The sequence below is a fragment of the Syngnathus leptorhynchus genome, chromosome 1, assembly GCF_054491065.1.
Source record: "Syngnathus leptorhynchus isolate UIUO chromosome 1, UIUO_Slep, whole genome shotgun sequence".
Lineage (NCBI taxonomy): Eukaryota > Metazoa > Chordata > Actinopteri > Syngnathiformes > Syngnathidae > Syngnathus > Syngnathus leptorhynchus.
Window position 1 is genome coordinate 9,301,100 of NC_141195.1, and position 18,181 is coordinate 9,319,280.

At 43.6% G+C, this 18,181-nt stretch overlaps 1 protein-coding gene across 4 annotated transcripts; it reads right to left on the reverse strand.

The window, feature by feature from the left end:
- Window positions 1-1,674: 1,674 nt before the first annotated feature.
- On the reverse strand, window positions 1,675-16,797 carry LOC147061826 (protein FAM110A). 4 transcript variants are annotated; one of them, XR_015067270.1, is made up of 2 exons: window positions 16,659-16,797; window positions 1,675-1,784 (listed from the first exon to the last, which is right to left on the reverse strand). XR_015067270.1 is itself a non-coding variant. In XM_085920598.1 (2 exons), the coding sequence occupies exon 2, from the start codon at window positions 8,521-8,523 to the stop codon at window positions 7,180-7,182; it is 1,344 nt and encodes a 447-aa protein (XP_085776724.1). In that variant the 5' UTR covers window positions 8,524-8,533; window positions 16,659-16,796; the 3' UTR covers window positions 5,892-7,179. The 4 variants fall into 4 exon arrangements, 3 of the variants coding, with proteins under 3 accessions (XP_085776724.1, XP_085776706.1, XP_085776715.1); XM_085920598.1 differs by lacking the exon at window positions 1,675-1,784 and adding an exon at window positions 5,892-8,533 and having other exon boundaries at window positions 16,659-16,796; XM_085920580.1 differs by lacking the exons at window positions 1,675-1,784; window positions 16,659-16,797 and adding exons at window positions 5,892-8,533; window positions 9,545-12,329.
- Window positions 16,798-18,181: the final 1,384 nt, after the last annotated feature.

Below are 18,181 nucleotides of genomic sequence, written 5' to 3' on the forward strand. Positions count from 1 at the left end.
AACATCTTCAAGTGTTCCACTTCAACTGCTCCAACTTTCATTTTCTATAGCGCTAGTCCTTACTCGGGTCAAACATGACATGGTCTTTGCAACTGTTACTTCCCCAGCTTCAATTCCTCAAAAATGATGTTGCAATTTCACCAATCACCACTAGATGGCAGACATGTGTTAGTTGGACTTAGTTGCCCTGCACTATATCATGAGGAGGTCAAATAAGTTTTTGTGGACTTGGAATGATATAACAAATATAAGAGATTACAAAATGAGGATGGATGGAATTCTTCACAATATTTCACATGAAGACTGTGGCAGCTATCATATGGCTGCGTTGCGTGCCCCCAGCTGTGTGCTGTGTTGTTGCTGCGTGAGGAAGAGAAGGCGATGTATTAAAAGAAAATCGTCTTCGACACCCCCTGTCACTCACACAAACATTAAACATGCATATTTGATTGCATGATGCCATTTTCATTCCCAACATCAGTCTGCTCCTCACAAGCGTGTCGTGTGGCTCCAGCACATTAGTGACGCTGAGCTGAAACACTGAGCTGCCTCAGCTTTGTGCAGGCAGCTTTTGATCTGCAGCCTAAAGTGGGCTACGTGCTGTATTTGTGGCCAATTCTAATAATCTTTTCACTCCCGAGAGCTCCTTTTCCGTTCAGGAAAAGCAAAGCATATCAGAGAAGCAGCTGAAAATAGGAAGCTAAAAAGTGGCTATTGTTTACAAAACTGTTGGTTTTCTAAGTTGCGTACAAAGTGGGGTTGCTTCTGTGTTCATACCGGTGCAATCGTGAGCTAGTTCTAGCACACCATGCCAGTTAGCAAATGACTAACGAGCTTTACAACATTCTGCTAGCTTGCGAGCTAACTTGTGGCCAGGGCCTCTGGTTACGCTATGAAAGAGTCCTGCTTTGACCTGCTGGGTTATATTCCAGCCATCGGAGACTTTAAGCAATTACAGTATATTTTTGTGCCTCCGACATGATATCCATTAGAAAAACTTTAGCCGTAGTGGTATTTGACAGTCGGCAGTTGAGGAGGGCAAGGTTTCAGAACATTCGGCAGACATGCCCACAGCGTTTGAGAAGTAGTTCACAAATTTGAAACCTTATTTTACTGACCATACTGTTCTTTCTTACTCTGTTCGCTTTTTAAATGTAATCATTCAATTTTGCCAAGGTTGTTAACTATATCCTTCTCTGTAGTGTGTCAAAATTACATAACGATACTTATTATGACTTTACAAGGACTTTAAGACACCTGAGAACTGTTGGAAATTGTGAGAAACAGGATAACGTCTCATTTAAAACATTGCCTGTACAGTTAATACATATGTTATGATGGTGACATTTTGACCCCAGGCAAGATTCTTCCTATCTTCATTATTATGTGACCCTGGCTCACCATGAAAGGACAATGTTTTGCAGATGTACTTTGCCTAAGAAAGATTTCAACAGTTAATTTGTCTCATCTGCTAAGTTTTGCAGCCCACCTGGCAGTTGTGCAAGACCTGCCAATGTGTCAAGTGCAAAGCCATATGAGATTTCTATTTTTTGCTTTGTGCAGCCAAAATCAAACCATGAAACACTCAAACCGAGTCCACAAAATGTCATCGTTCTCTCGACCAAAACATGTGTGGACTATTGTAAGCTAATCATAATCATATCATTTTCTTACAATGTTCCATGATGTCGTAATCAACTTGATGTGGTTGCCTCCTCCGGATATTTTCCCACAGCTAAAATGACAGCTGTTGTATCGCTGGGTGCCAGCTGTACTCCGACTGTCTACAAACACACACATGCACACACATATTCAATATAAACAAGGCCGATGATAAACATACTTAATTTAGATGAACCCAGACCCTATTACTGATATTTTCTCACATAAATCACTTAAATGTAGTGAAATGCTCCCACGTGGAACAGTCATCCACTGCCAATGATAAAAACCTGCCAACATACAGAATGCAGACTATCACTCAAAAATGGCAAAACAATTGTTTTGTATAAATCAAATTAGTCTCAAGAACCAGTTTTTGATTGCCATCTAATCACAAGTGTTTGATTTCGTTCAAATCACAAGAGACACAAATTGGACACGCGCTTGTGGCCGTCACACTCTTCTTAACAACCCCACGTTACGCTTTCACACCAAATCAGACTCAAACGTCATCTGTCAGCTGCAACACCCCCACTATAACAAACATCACATTGTGCATGATGGATATTCTTCTTACAGATCGCTGGGTTCAAAATAATCTTTATGAATTCATCATAGCAATTCCATAGATGCTAAAAATGGCATTGCAAATATTAATGCTTTGGTTGAACAATCGACAACTCTGGGAAAACTAATGACATTTGAGTTGGGGTGCACAGTTAAAAAAGCCAGTGGAATGCGAGAGGAAGCCGATGTACATGAAGAAAACCCAGAAAACTGAAGCTGAGATTGGACCTGCAAACGTCACAAAAGTGAGACACAAGTGCAACCCACAAGTCCACCCTGATGTCCGCAGTTTAACAACAAAAACATCCCTTTACTTCACTCATTTTAGCCAGACTAATATGCCCGTACTTTGTAAATACATGGTGCTGTTCAACACATGAAGGGGGGAAAAGGGGGGGAAAATGCAGTAGATGATCTTTTCAAACACACAAATCCATCCAGCGTCCTGAATGGTCTCAACCGCAAAGTTGACTTGTCAGCAGAATTGTGCTGAAGGAAGGACGGAAAATGTTTTGGTTCCAGCAGAAATACTTGGGTTGGCCTGGGAAAAAAAAAGACACAAGTGGAGTCTGCAGAGTTGACATTGTTTTTGTGGGCCTTGTCACACTGTCAAGCATGGGAATAATCATTGCTACTGAGAGAACAAATCAAAACACATGCGGCTTTCACCATTTCACAGGGAATGCCTGTAATTATGCACACTGACAACAAAGCTTAAAAGGAAAATTAAGAGGCCGGTGCAGCTATGATTTAGATGAACAAACATGAGGAGGACAATGGCGAGAAGGATCAACAGACCAGGGGAGCCCGAGCGATGCGCTGCAACAATGTGCTAAGCTAACACAGACAACCCGGTTTGGCTTTCCCATGAGATACACACACAGATACGTTAAAAAAAAAACAAAAAAAAAACACTGAGATGCCATCCGGCTTAGTGTCTTAATCAGCTTATCACATGCACAATGTCAATATGAAGCTTTGACATACTTTATTGTTACTCTAGCGACAGTACTTAATTGCAAAATCAGCCCCCTCTCACTATGTTTACTGAAAGTGGCAAGATGGATGAACCCACATTAGCTCGACTGACAACACCAATCGAAAGTTGATCCAAACACTCTAATTATGATTATTGACACATAGTAGTTTGCGCAGAAACAAAAAAAAAAACAACAACATGCTGTATTGATTCTCTCCTGAAGACAAGAAAATGCTAGTAGACCAAGAAGAAACTCTGCAGCAAACAGTAGTTACTGAAAAACAGCCATTTGTGTCACAAACAAGTCTATTGTGTGGCATATACAGAGTCAGAACCTTGTCCAAATCCCCAATTTCTTCTTGTAGAATTAGTGGCTCCACCAGGAAGGTCTACTGTTAGCCTCGCATTGAATGAGTGAATTTTGGTCTTTGACATCTACACCTTAAGAAATATTGACACATGCATCCACCCGCCTTCCACAACTGAAAAAAGCAGGGTTGGTGACATCACAAACTGATCTTTGAGGACTTGGTCACTCTGGGGCATGCACATTCATGATCAAAAACATGCCAGGGCCTCTTCAAATCACAGGTGTTAGTCACTTTTGACCAAAATTGTTAGTGTTGGGTCATACATAACACGTGTGAATTTCCTGCATCTCCAGCCTATTGAGTTAGCTTGGCCAAACTGCACATATACGGTAAATTAATTCAAGCTTGAAGTATTTGAAGCATAAAAATGACTCAACAGGCTGCAAACAACAATGTTGGCTCAAGCACACACAGGCAACGTGTGAGTGAGCATTTGTGCATTCTGACTGCATGCCAGGACTCAGTTGATCTCACAGTAAATATGACCATATGGTCGCTCAGCCAGAGATCAAGTGCGGGTGCACGGTGCTGACGTTGATGCGTGTTTGCGTGCATTATCCACCGAGAGCACAGCAGACAGAGACGTCCTGGGACATGTGTTCCATCTTACCAAAACGCCGCCGGGTCAGAGGAGTCCGCTCTCGGTTATGTAACTATGACGCTGTCGCGGTGTGAAAACATGGGAATAAGCCCATGCCATTATGAACAAGCGATTCCAAATGGCTCCAACATAAACAATCTGCCTTAGTATCTCAGACTGTTCCTGATTGGGAGCTCCAGTGGATAGCCATGTCGCCTCATGGAAATAATCTTGTCCTTCACCGTTGACTCAGGCCTTTCAAAAACACAAATGTGAGAAGATTGTACAGATGTCTTCTTGTAAGTTTTGATTTAATTTGATAATGGATGTTTTTTTTACTGATTAAAAGGGACACAAAAGCGATGATAGTCCATTTTTCATTTACTAGCCCAGTTTATGTATCTTCTGATGAGGAAGATAAAAAAAGATAGCATGTTTTATTTTATCCATTCATTTTGGAGAAATAATACAACTAATGCCTTTAAAAATGCCCACTTTTAATGAATAGGGCCACACTATGTCTTGGTTGATGACGTCACGGAAGGAAGCTATCACAATTTCCCGGTTGGAAATCATTATACAGACGTCGCTTTCAAAAGTAGGTAAAAAAAATAAAATACAGGGATCAACCAGCTTCAAAATGCAAGTGGACATCTCTATTTGGGCCCATTTCAACTGCTGAAAACCTCCTAAAACAATTTGCCTGAAGTCCACGAATGGGGTACCACCTATCTGAAAAAGAGGCGCGTTGAACGGCCCCACTCAGCTGAAAGGTTGAACACCTCGCTGGTGCTCCCAATCTTTCTAACACTCTGGGGGTTGTTTTGCAGTTATTTATCCCAAACCAAATTGGAACGCGTTCTGTCAGATTTAGTCAGGATTTGTTTAAGGTCACAAATGTTTGCAAAATGTTTGCCTAATGTTATTTTTCTTGTTGTGAGGAAATTTTAAACATCAAATATTTATAAAAAGGCATGATACGTTGGTGACTCTAAATTGTCTTCCATTTTGATGAAAAATATTGTTCAAGATTTGAATTGCTACCCTCCTGCCACACATGGACAAAAGATTACATACCCTCTTGGAGGAGGTATTATAATGTGAGAAAAATAAACACTGTCCCAATGCCCAAAGTGAAACTGCAGATGGAATCACAGCGTCCCACAGCAGCCGCATGATCAGACATAGCATGTCATGAAAGCTGTAGATCAAAACCACACGTTGGGATCATGTGAGTGCCATGATGTCATGGTGGGAAGCCAGTGTGACTTTCCACAAGCTCTTCGGAAGACCGCTTAAACTGGGGGGAGGCCAATTCCATGTATTGGGAAGCGTGTGTGATTGTCAAATGGGGAAAACAGTGCCCGTACACGCACGTGCCCGAAAATGTGTAGTATTCTTCTGGAGCCCATGACCCAACAACCAAAACATTTTGGCAAGAATAATTTTTGGTTCTATTTTGTAAACAAAAGGGAAAACCTGCTTTGTCCTCAATGGAGGTAAAACACAAACAATAATAATTATGGTGATCATAACAGTCAAAGCTGTAACAAGATTTGGCAATTGACAGTAAATGAGGAGCCTCAAAGCGTCGCGGGAGCCAACTCTCGTAAGCACTGAAGAACATGCAAATTCCGACAGGCAGACCAAAACTAAGATTCTAACCCAGAAATAATTAAAAATTATCACGGGGGAAAAAAACCCAAGTTAAAAAGTCAACAGACAATGAGAATTCTCTTGAGCTGTGTTTTAATCATAAATTCAAAGACACCATTTTAAAGCCTTTCGCATCTCTTTGTGCATCCGTATTTCGAAGCTACTGTCAAACACATGACATCTTAAAGGAGGAATGTCCTGGGAAAAGAACAAAAAACCTTTGCAGTAACATTATGTAGATGCATTCACACTGAGATTTTCATCATTTTCACACACACACGCTGTATTTGTGTGGGTGTGTCTTCATTTCATCCAACATAATTGCTGGGGTGACTTTGAATAGATTGCACTTCAGATTGAATTCAAGTCCGTACACAAGTGTTGACTACATTAAAATAGATTCTCCAAATAAATATTGGTCCATTTGTGTTAGTACGCCAAACATTTCCTGAGACACTTTTTTTTAAATCCATGACTGAATTCTTTAGTAAAACGTTAACATGGGCGAGTTCAAGTCCTCTGAGGGATTATGGGGGGGAAAAAAGGGGATTTGTTTCTTCTATGTGACAGTACTATCAACATTTGTGGCTTAAATAATTCAGGGCTTTTTTTTAAAACAATTCCTCTGAGGTTTTGTTTGTTTTTCAATTGCTTGTCACGCCGCATAAAAAGCTCTCGTGGATGTTTTGTAGCCCATCCCTGATCAAACCATTTGAGTGCGAAAATGAAAATCTGTTGTTCTTTTCATGCTACTTGCTATTCATTTTAACAGCTTTGTGCTGGGACATGCGAGGTAAACACGATTCATCCCGCTGCCTAATCCCCAAAAAAATGAGTGGACACACACACACACTCACAAATGAAAGCTGCTAGTATTTTGATGTTTACTGACTTGAAACATGAGTGTCGGTGCAACGAAGTACGTAGTACATGCGTGTTTGTTGACAAAAAGTGCCAAATGTACAGAAATACACTTGCATGCCAACGGAAACGAGTAGAAGAACAGTCTTGTAGCCAAAGGTGACTTTGAAAAATACAATATGTTGTTGATGGAAGCTTTTTTTGTGACTTTCACAGCATTAGCGAGGTTCTCCGCGACGCTCAGACGCAGATTGACACAGAGCCAGTACCGTTGCTTTGTACGAGGAACCACCCTCGTCAGTCTATTATTGCTAACTTACAGATACAATGTAACATTGTTCAAGTGAAAAAGGAAGGGCCTTTTACAACTTCCTCAAAAGTCTTCAAATGTAAAACGTGAGTCTCTGTCGGAAGAACATGAAAATGTCAGACTTAAGGCCACAAACGATGAAACGACTGACTTCTCTTCTTTGTATAAATACAACCAAAAGTGGAATTTTAGTCTACACGTTCGAAACGGCACTGTTAGTGTCTCGTGCCTGTCTGATGCCGTAGAGCCACTTAATGACTCGAGCGTTCCTCTCGATGACGGAGATGCCGTAGGGGACGCGCTCGTTGACTCCGACGGGCCGGTCCTCATCGTCCTCGCAGTCCTCCCGGCCTCTGTCGACCTCGTCCCCACACTCTGAGCTGGGCGTGCTGACGCTGCGGAGCTTGGAGATGGACACAATGTCTGAGTTGGCCCTGGTGAAGCGCTCCACTCCGCCCATGCCCTCCACCTCGTCAGGATCCAACCCGCAGTAGTTGAAAAAGCGCTCCAGGTCGGCTGTGGCCCGGGAATAGCGGTCGCTCAGGTCGGACTTGGAGCGGTGCAGTGACGGGTGCTTGCGGGCGGAGCCCTTGGAGCTGGCGTTGGACAGGCGGGTGAAAGCGGGCGAGGCAGGCGGCATCATACCTGCACGGACCAGCATGGGGCTGGGCGGCAGGTAAGAAGGGGGTGACGGCGTGGTGGCTTTTGATTGAGGTGGGTTCTTGGGTGCTGGCGGCGGTGGCGGGGGGACCTGGGTGTGCGTGACTTGACCTTGGGCAATTTGTCGGGGCCTGAATTGGGGCCTCTGAGGTTTCCTCATTTCTGCATGTGGTCGAACGTCTACCCTGCGTACCGTGACCGTATTTGGAGGGACGTAAGCCGATGGGACGAGGATGCGGGGCGCCCGTGCCGGGATGGGGGGAGGTCGATGGCTGGGGTTGAGCGGGGAGGACGAGGTGGTCGAGTTGGTGGCAGCGGTGCTCCGCGGTTTGAGATTGTTCAGGAGTCGGCTGTTCCTATCCTGCTCTGCTGACAAGCTGCTGCCGAGGCTCTTGGTGCCCGAGGAAGGGGACGAGGATGAGGGAGAGGTGGATGACGACGACTGGGAGGAGGGCAGTGGGCTGTCACGTACGTCGTTGATGAGATTGTTTAAAATATCCAAATTGAGAGGCGGTCCTCGTCTCCCTCCCGTTCCTTCCCTCACGCCACCGCTGTCCATGCTAGTGGGGCAGCGCGGACTTTTCCGGGCAGGGGGAGTGCCCATGTGGCACTGCAGAATCATGGCCGGGGGGACAAGGGGCTTGCGGATGATCGGCGGCTTGACCGGCGCCTGCCGCGTCAGCGCCACCTGTTGGCTCTTAACGTACTTGGCCTTGTCCGCCTCCAGACGCTCCACGGCGCTCAGCTTGCGGGTAGCCGGCTCAGCCTGGCGCCGAAAGTAGTCGGGCCCCTTGGTGAGGATCCTGAAGGGCATGGCGGAGGTGAAGGGGGCCCCGGCCAGGCGACCGTCAGAGGGCCGCAGGGTCTCCACTGGCATACTGGCGAAGCTGAGAAACAGCAAGAAGATTTGACTGTAGTCACAAGCTTTTTGATTTAGAAGAGCCACAATGGCGGTCAGCATTTTTACGTTTTAAGCTGAGTTACTCAGGCGTCCTTAAAGTACATGCCTAACATGCTTGTTAGTTTCCTTGAAGACTCTTAAATTGTTTGTTGATGTGAAGGTGACCATGAATGGTTGAGAAATTGTTGAGCATCAATCACGAGGAGGTCTCACTGTTTTCCCCACTTTAAAAAGCTTCTTTTCAAAATGCACTGTTTGAATGACATATTATACTCATTGTACTGTACTGGGCCTACTCTGTTGCTGGACAGTTTGAACTTTGCTGAAGCGCTTTGTTTTCTATCCCTCATTTGCCTCCTTGCTGTGGTCAGCAGCAACAGATGTAAATAGTGGCAATACCAAGTATCCCTTTTCAACGGCGCTTGTCATCAGGTGCGCTACAGCCTTGAGTTTTGGAGTCAGGAGTGGGCCACATTGTATACTGGTTGCCAGCTCAGGGGTACTTATGGACAAGGAAACATTCACACTCTCAAGTCCAGTCGAACATGCAACAACAACAGCAAGTTTGGGAACGTGTGGGAGGAACCCGGAGTACTTGGAGTAAACCCAAGCAAGCAAGCAGGCAGGGAACATGCAAACTTCACACACTAGCTGATATTTGAGCCCAAACCTCACAACTGTGAAGCAGATATGCTAAGCACTCGTGCACCGTCTTGCCGCCCAATGTACTACTTTTTGCTTTTTTTCAAAAAACAGAACCAAATTCTGTCCTTGAGATTGAAAGCGTTTGTACATCAGGTAAAAAAAATGTATGGCTTTGGTGTGATTTGCTGGTTACCAATTCTTCTTACAGAAGGGGTTAGTAAACAAAAGTGAGACTTTAATGGACAATGAAGCTCCTACATGTTCTCCCTCAGCTTGGAAATCACTCTTTTGTACTTTTGTCTTGTCTGGCAACGCTCCCCTTCCCCCCTCCAAGACCCTTTAACGTGCTTACCACTCTCTATGCTGATATTCTCACTCCTCGTTCTCGTTTACCCTTCTTCCCCCCAGTCCGGCCTCAGTGTATGGCTTCTCCGAGGTCGGGGTCAGTCGGGGTCAAATTGCACATCGGGTCCGGCAAGGACACCGCTGTCAGGTTCGGCGGTGACCCAAATGAGGGGGGGGGGGGGTTAAGCCGTCTATCGGGGTCACTGGTCAGATTCTTCAAGCAGGATCAGCTGAGGCGGATCAGCCGGCAAACAACAACATCCCCAAGTCAACGTGTCCAGATGTGATCTGAAGCAAACTCCAGTCCTGAGGAGTGTGAAAAGAAGTCCAAATCAAATGCCTATGGAAGTCTCATCCTGGCATGCATGCACACACACACTCACTCTCTCTTTCACACACTCACACACTCTAGCAGCCAGTCAGGACTCTACTCAGTACTGAAGTGGAGCAGACAGGACGGCACTTAATACCACGTCTGGTTCCTACAGCCGTCCAATCACATGCCGGGGCTTGGACCTCAGCGTCCCTCAGGGGTGGAGTTAGAGGCGGGACTACGCATTCATTGGTTTACCTCGTAAGGCATCCTGACCAATCAGACCCCTCCCCCCATGTGAGAACAACAGTGTACTGAGGGAGGGATTTCATTCAAATGAAAATTCTTTGAAAGGGAGAAAGTAAGTGTGTGTGTGTGTGTGTGTGTGTGTGTGTGTGTGTGTGTGTGTGTGTGTGTGTGTGTGTGTGTGTAGGGGGGGGGGGTCCAACGGCCATGACAGCTGCAAACAGCTTTTTTTTTTGCACTTGTATTAAAATTGTGTGTACAGTAACTCCCTTTCTTTTTTTATTTTTCCTTTTTAGCGAGCGACTATTACCTGTGGTGAAAGTTTCTGCCTGCTTCTGTTAAAATGTCTTTTTGCCACATAAGTCCGTCCAACATCAGAGCACGCAACTCTGGGTTACATCATCCTCTTGTCTCCCCCCCCCCCCCCCCCCTTTCTCTCACCTCGACAATATCAATCGGCACACGTTTTAATTTGTCTTTTTATAGTCGTCTTGCTCAACACGTGACTGTTTTCTCCCCTCCCTCTCACTTCATCAGCTCAGAGCCAGATCAGCAGCAACAGAAAGAGCAACAGCAAGCTTGACAGCACACGCACACGGACAGAATAGACAATTTGATCTTGAAATTGATTATTCTCAACTATTCCTTAAGAAGCAGGAGTCTCAAGTGTGCCAACATTCAGCTATTAACAAATACGCCTGTAATTGATGGGCACACCAAGGAGTTGACAGAATTGCAATTGGGCCAATCAAAGGGCTTACGTGCACACACCTTGCGTTTAAATCCACACTCCATCTGTTCAGGAGGAGGAGATCAGCAGATCAGACCGAGTTTATTATGTAACATGAATCAAGCCCTCCTTGTTCACCTTTCTGTAATGAAAATTCCTGGGCGCCACGGTCGAGGAGTAGCTAGCGTTGGCCATGGCTGATACTGAACTAGCTTAACAGCAAACAGCAGCGAAATAGAAAATTCCGGTAGAGATCTGACAAGGAGGCGATGACAAAGCTGTCTCTGTCTTTTGCCTTTAAGTTGCCGCCTTTGTGGAAAACTATGCTATGATGATTGCAGTTTTCTCTTCCGAACTACATATTGACCTGGAACCTAATTTCTTAACTCTTGAGTCTTTCTCGTAAGAAGACTGCTAGAGATGACGGTACAGTTTGCGCAACTTAAGAGGCACAGATGCTTCAGTCAAATTCAGAACTTTACAACATCGAGGTGATGTAACTTTGGAAGTTCAAGTGTAAGTGAAGCTTCAAGTCTTGCTAGTCAAGTGGTAACATACAGAATTATCTTTGACACCTCTTTGTTGAATGTTAACATTGGGTATCAATTCCTCCAGGTAAGTTTGGCTGCTAAAATTCTATAAAGGATTCACGAAAAGGAAACCTTCACTCGTCCAGTACCTTACATGGTCATGTCAAACTTGAGATGGGAACTCTACATATTATTAGGATATGATTCAGTCCTGTCCATAGAAATTCATTCTGGAGAGGAACTTAACCAAACAAATATGCCGTCAGGTTTAGTCAGCTGCAACCTTGTCCATTAAGCTGAAAAAACTATCCAGCCCATATTTAGCATCTTTTGATGCTCCAAAGAAATTTCATACGTCGTAAGAATGGTACACATTTACCTGGTGTTTGCCAGACGTAGTAATTCAGTGTGAATAGAGAGCCAACGTTGTGCCTTGTCATCAACAGTCCTCATCAATGCTTGTCTACAACATGTGGTATCGTAAACAAATCAATTCAGGCTGCCAATAAAGACCTGGCTAGCCCCAGCAGTGAGAAAAAGTGGTTCGCAGATAAGCATCGTTAAAACAATCCCCATTAACATGTATGTGTAAAATGACTGAAAGCCTGCAATATGCAGGAAACAACAGTAGATAGTGACGTCCCTTTGTAAAGAAATGATACATGGCGACTGCTTGTATTCAGGGTCCCTTTCTTCAGCATTTCAAGTGTATTTCAAATTTGATTGATTTTTTTTTTTAAATGTCCAAGAAACACGTTTCAACTGGATGCTGTAATGCCCCAGTGGACACAAAACAACTCATCTTGTGCACATTTTTTTTTTTTTATGGCTCTGATGAGGATAAAAAACAATGACCAGTTAAAAACACAAACATGCATAGAACATCTTCTTACCCAGAGAAGCCATCAACATGCAAATATTGTCACATTGTAGTGAGAAAAGAAGCTATTGTCATACAATCGATCATCGTTTTGAGTTGGGCAGCTAAATGGGAAATGAATGTGCAACGCATTCAACCTTTAAATCATTTGAATAGGGGCCGTCTGTTGACTATATGGCTAGGGGGGAGGGGGGGCACACACACAAGATGGCTCCAGCAAGACTTGTCAGGCTAGACATATTGGAACCTCACTCTTCATGTGACCATCTCATACACAGCACATGCAAGCGTATAAAGCTGAGGTGAATACTGCAATTCTTCTAAGTATCATCAACCCAACATCAACTCAACTTTCCTGAATGAGATTTCTGGAGGTGCAAAGGTCCCAGTGTTTGTGTGGGAGTGAGACTGAGCTATGAAGAGCCAAGAAAACCAAACCAACCCTCCGCTTGATGATGCCTCCAAAGAAGACAAACGCAACACAAGAACCCACCGCAATCTACAACCAAGGAATGAAATTCAATTCCGGAAACTTGCGCGATTGCCTCGTCATGCAATTAAGATGAACCATGCTGTTCTTTCTGTTCATAAGATTCATGTGTAAGAATATGATTTAAAATGATGTCCATGACCAGACATGTACATAGTGTGAAGAGGATGCTTCAACTGAGACGAATCCATGAGCAGCACAGCTCGCATAGGAATAATTAAAGGCAAACTTTTGGGCTGGAAGCAATTTGCCACTTTATATTTTCTCACCACTTTCAGACGTACAGTGGAAGGAAACATGGAAACACTTTGGGATTTCTTACATTTCTGCATACGTTGGTCATAACAGACAGTTAGGTTATTAAAATAAACAGTCTGCTGTAACTAATGCAAGCATGTTTTCATAATTTTTATTGGGGAAAAAAACTGTCACTTGGGGGGGGCGGTGATGTCTTGGATTTAATAACTAGTTTCATCTTATTTAGTAAAAACCTCAACCAAAACGTTTTCCGTAATTGTTAGATCAAATGTGTGTAACGATCAGGATGAATTTTGGGCCATTCCTCTTACAGTTCAGCCAGATTCCTGGGATGTCTGCTGGGAATAGCTTTCTTGAGGTCATGCCTCAGTATCTCAGGGACATAAAATAGAAACTTGTATGAAAAGGGAAGAGGTTAAAAAAGTATCATTTGATGTTGATTAGTTCAAGGTTAAGCAAATTGTCTACAAAGGGAAAAAAAAAAATTAGCCCTACTGCTTCTCTTCCAAGGAATGGTTGTCACGTAAAGATGACTTTAAGAGCGCAGTGCAGAATCCTTCTCAATGTGGTAACAAAAGAACCCCGCAGTGAACAGAAATCTCTGTTGACAAATTCACCATACGTAAAACATTAAATAAGGATGGGGTTCATGGGAGACCACCCCAGAGGAAGCCATTGCTGTCTAAGAAAAACATTGCTGCATGTTTGAAGTTTGCTAAAGAACACTTGGATGCACTACTGATAAAATAAACTGAACAGACCAAACCAAAGTTGAATTGTTTGGGAGGAACACACAAATGCAACATGTGAATCTTATCCAAACTGTAAAGCATGGTGGAGGGAGGGAGGGAGGGAGAGCTTCAATGTATGAGTGGGCTTTGCTATCTCAGGGCCTGGACAACTTGTTGTCATGAATGAAAAAAGATGTTTATCAAGATAATTTACAGTTGTCATTTAGATAAAGATCAGGCTACATTTTACAATCAATTCCAAAGGGTTCACATACTTTTCTCCTCCAAGTGTAGCTACACAGTGAGAGAAAAAGAGAAGAGTTGAAAAAGTGAAACACCATCCATCCATCCATCCATGTCAAACAAACATTGCCAGACATGAGCAAAGTGCATCCACGTGCCCGTTCTATGACGCAGGATTTCCCGTCCGTCATATCACAGCGACCGTGATCCTACTGGACATTGCTCGCAGATTGTGAACAAACCAACAGAACTTTCAGAACTTGCCAAAAGAGGGTAAATTGTGGGAAGAAATGCTTCTATGGAAATTTTCTTCCCACCTAGGATGTCAGAAAAATCCAAAACATCCTTCGGGATTAGTCCCTATCTTACCTAACCTAACTTAAAATAAAACTAACAAAACAAATAATAAATGAAAATGTAAAAAGCGGCAAGAGCTGCACCATTGAACACAGAGACTAAAATATATCACAGCACAAGATGTTCTACCCTAAGGCTAGTTTATTTTGTACCCGAAGTAACCTTGAAATGTCAGAATCACAGGCGTAAATATTTTGGATGAAAAACACTTCCAATGTCGTGTGTTGGGACCATCGTAAATCGAGGACCCCCCTGAGCTGGACTGATTTGTAGCGAGGCGACATTAGTATTGCAACACAACCTGCCTTAGCAATAGAGCAAGCACATCATAAATCCAGAACTTTCCTTTTAAAGTGGCTTTTCTGCTTGTTTGAACGGATGCTGAACATTTCCTGTGACGCATCTAAAGTTACGTTACGCTAGAGTTTGTGACAACACAGATGACTGACTCACAATCTACACGTATTGGAAAATCTGAAGATACTTTGATTCGCTTATAAGCATACAACAATAGCGCAGTATAACAGCCCCGGGACATACAGCACAGTTTCAAGTCAATCAAGAGCTTGAAGGGAGAGTTCAAAAGGTTATCAACCACTCCCTTTTAGGGCTGATTTAGGGATCTGCCAGTGCAGCTAATGAAGACAGAAAGGCCAACTGGAACGCAAGAGTCTTTTGAAGATATCAGCTCCCTCCGTGCGTGGCTGGGTGGAGAACATCAGCCACATGCATGACTGTGCAGTGTCTGGAATACACAGTTATGCAACTGTTTTGCACAAGGATTTAGTCAACTGCAAGAGCGGGCGGTGAACCATGAGCAGTCCGTTATTACAACTTTAGATGGTTCTCCCCACGCCTGCCCCATCTCCTCCATCCACCGCTGTTCTCTTAACCCCCTCGTCTCCACACGACCGCCGACTGTGGCCTCAAGAAAAATTGGACAGTCACGCACAATTGAATTCCGCTTGCAGGTCTGATCTCGTTTTTCTTCCATGCCTGCCTCCCAGCACCCTTATTTTTCAGTGTCGGGGAGCAGGTGGTGGAAGAGGACAGCAAAGGTAGCATCAGATATTAGCACATATTGTCCAAAGTGGAGGTGCCTCAGTTACCCCATGTACGTATCTGTCGCGTTCAATTGACTCATCGCTGCTCTTATTCAGCTCAGTGTCACTGCCTGATGTTGTAAAAGTTGTACATGGGGAAATCCGCATCATCACAATGGCAAAAAGGTTCATCATCATAAGGTGAATGAACATGTGTTTTTTGTTTTGTATATTGCAGGGGTAATATTCCAAAATGGCTGCACAAAGAAAAATCGTCAAAAACCAGTTTCTCGGGATTAAACCCGAAATTACCTCTTGTACTCTTTAAACATAATCTAGACAAACACTAAGAAATACCGTAACTCATTTTAAAGTCAATGAATATACAATGAAGATGTCGATGATTATTTGTTGTGTAGCAGGAAGTTGAGTGACACTGAAATACCTGTTTCAACTTTATGTCGAGAAAACAAACTAGTCAACGCACGGCGCTACCAGGAGTTAAAGGGAAGTATTTGTTCTCTTTTTTTTGTTAGCCTTTATTGGCTTTTTTGATATTTGTGATCAAAGCTGAGCAAATTTTGATGCCATCTATTATACTGCTGTCATCTCTTGGCACAAACCGTACATTCTTCTCAAGCTGTAAAGCAGGGCTGTCAAAACTCATCTTTATAGCAACTACATTGTCGTTACGAGGGCTGCTCTGACTAAGAAACTATATGTAGTCGTTTTGTAACAAATTTGATTATAATAAATATTAAATGAATGCACGGTTAAAATAAATAAAAAGGCTACTAATATGTTCAAGTCCCCTAAAAACATTTTTTTTGTTTCCCTGTCGTAAAAAAGCACCATATCTCAGCTCGAATTAAAAGTGATTATTGGGAATGTTGGTCGGTACGGATTTTAGTTTGGCAACTGTGCTTTCACAGTAGCTAAATCAACTTGTTGGAGCCTGAGTAGAAGTCTTGAAAGAGTCTGTTACTGTTTACTTTACCAACAGCCTCAGGTGGTATTCGAAACATCAGATGCCTTTTAAGCAGCTCACCATGTTCAAGTGTCACAGCTGAGAGGGAATTCAAATAGAGCAGAGATGCTAAATGTTTCAATCATATTTTTAGACTGGCTTTCCAACTCAGGGACAGCTGCCTCTCTTACTGCAGGATTAAGTTTTTTGTTTTTTTTTACTCACGTGACACCCCGAGCAACCGAAACAGTCCTTGTTTAAGTGTACACACCCACAACCCATATGTACACACCAGCCAGTCTCCAAACAGGACACAAGCTAATGTTTACTTACAGGATGTCAACGGTTCAGCGACAAAGCTCCAAAGTCTCGGGGAAGATGCCCGAAAGCAATTTTGGCAGCTGATGAAAAGGACGCCGCTCCAACCAAGTGCGGTGGCCGTGCAGGTGGTGTGAGCGGCAACCTGCTCGTCCTTCTGCTTCTTAAGGATGAGATTCTCTTTTCCTCCCACACAGGCAGGCAGGCAGGCAGACAGGCAGGCTCCACCCACTCTTGTCGAAAACCAGGAAAAGCAGTTGAGAGAGTGGACAGGAAACTTTTGTTTGCTCAGTCATGGGAGCTTTCAAGAATTTGTCATAGGTCATCCTGGCTACTCTTTTTCTTGGCATTCATGTCTCACACATTGGCACTAACCAGGAATGTCATAATGGTGATAGTAATAACGAAACAGTAATATGGAGTGCACTCATACCACGCCGGCAGATTGGCTATACCGTGTCAGGGCGAGTCTAATGTCAGGAAAATGTGCCGATCAATAACCTAAACACAATCGACTTGCGCTGAATCAAAGTTACAGCGGAAGCAGAGGGATTTACAGAGAATTAAAGAAGGCCAAAATGATATGACCTTATGGTGAGGTTACTTGCCTTTTAAACTGTGACATTGTTGTGGCCTAATGTTATTTCGGTCCTGGTGGTTAATTGATGACTTGCATACAAAACGGGACTCAGACATGCTCTGTCATACCAAAAAATATAATGAGATTCATCCACTCGTTTATCGCTATAAACGTTTGCGCACAATAATAGGTGCGCAATTCATGTCATGAGGTGCATTGGGTTCAAAGATGCTGCACCATTCATGGTACTTCCAAATAATAAGTGAAGAAATTATTTAACAGGAATAAAAGATGGTTGCCAGTAAACGAGCCAGTTAAAGGGAAATGTGATAACATCCACAGTATAAAGTAGGATATCCTGTCATTCCAAACCATGCTTGGAGGAACACCAGCTTGAAAAGGGTGGTATGATCATGTGAAGCCAAAAAGGAAATTATCCATAAAGGCACTTGTTGTTTTCATCGCCACACGTCATTTATTTGTAGCACGTGTTGGCTCTCGCTATACAAGCATGAACAGGCGTGCTTATTTGAAAGGGTGCACCAGGGTGGGGTGCTCTAGGCCAGCCTTCCTGTGGTGCACAGTGAACACACTAAACACACACGAACATGCCTGGATGGCGACACAAATACACACACGCATGCACGCACGCACATACGCACACGTGGCCTAAAAGGCAAACACACACGCGGGAATTGGTGCGTCATCTTTGGGAGGCCGTGGCAGGGAGCGGACTTCCACTCGGATTCCGCAGACTGGCAGCTCCAGGGTAAAAAATAAACTAGTGGACGTGGACCGCCCAGTAAATATTTCAGCTGGGTCAACAGATTCTGACACCAGCTTGAAAAGGGAATAACTCTGAGTATTCCTTCCAAAAATTCCTTGCCGCCACTCTTCTTTCACTTTGTGAAGCAAAACATATTTACTTTAGTGGAGAGGCAATTCCATAGCAAGTCAA

Coding starts and splice junctions, on each gene's coding strand:
- LOC147061826 (XM_085920598.1), bottom strand. CDS start 8,523: ATGCCAGTGGAGACCCTGCGGCCCTCTGACGGTCGCCTGGCCGGGGCC.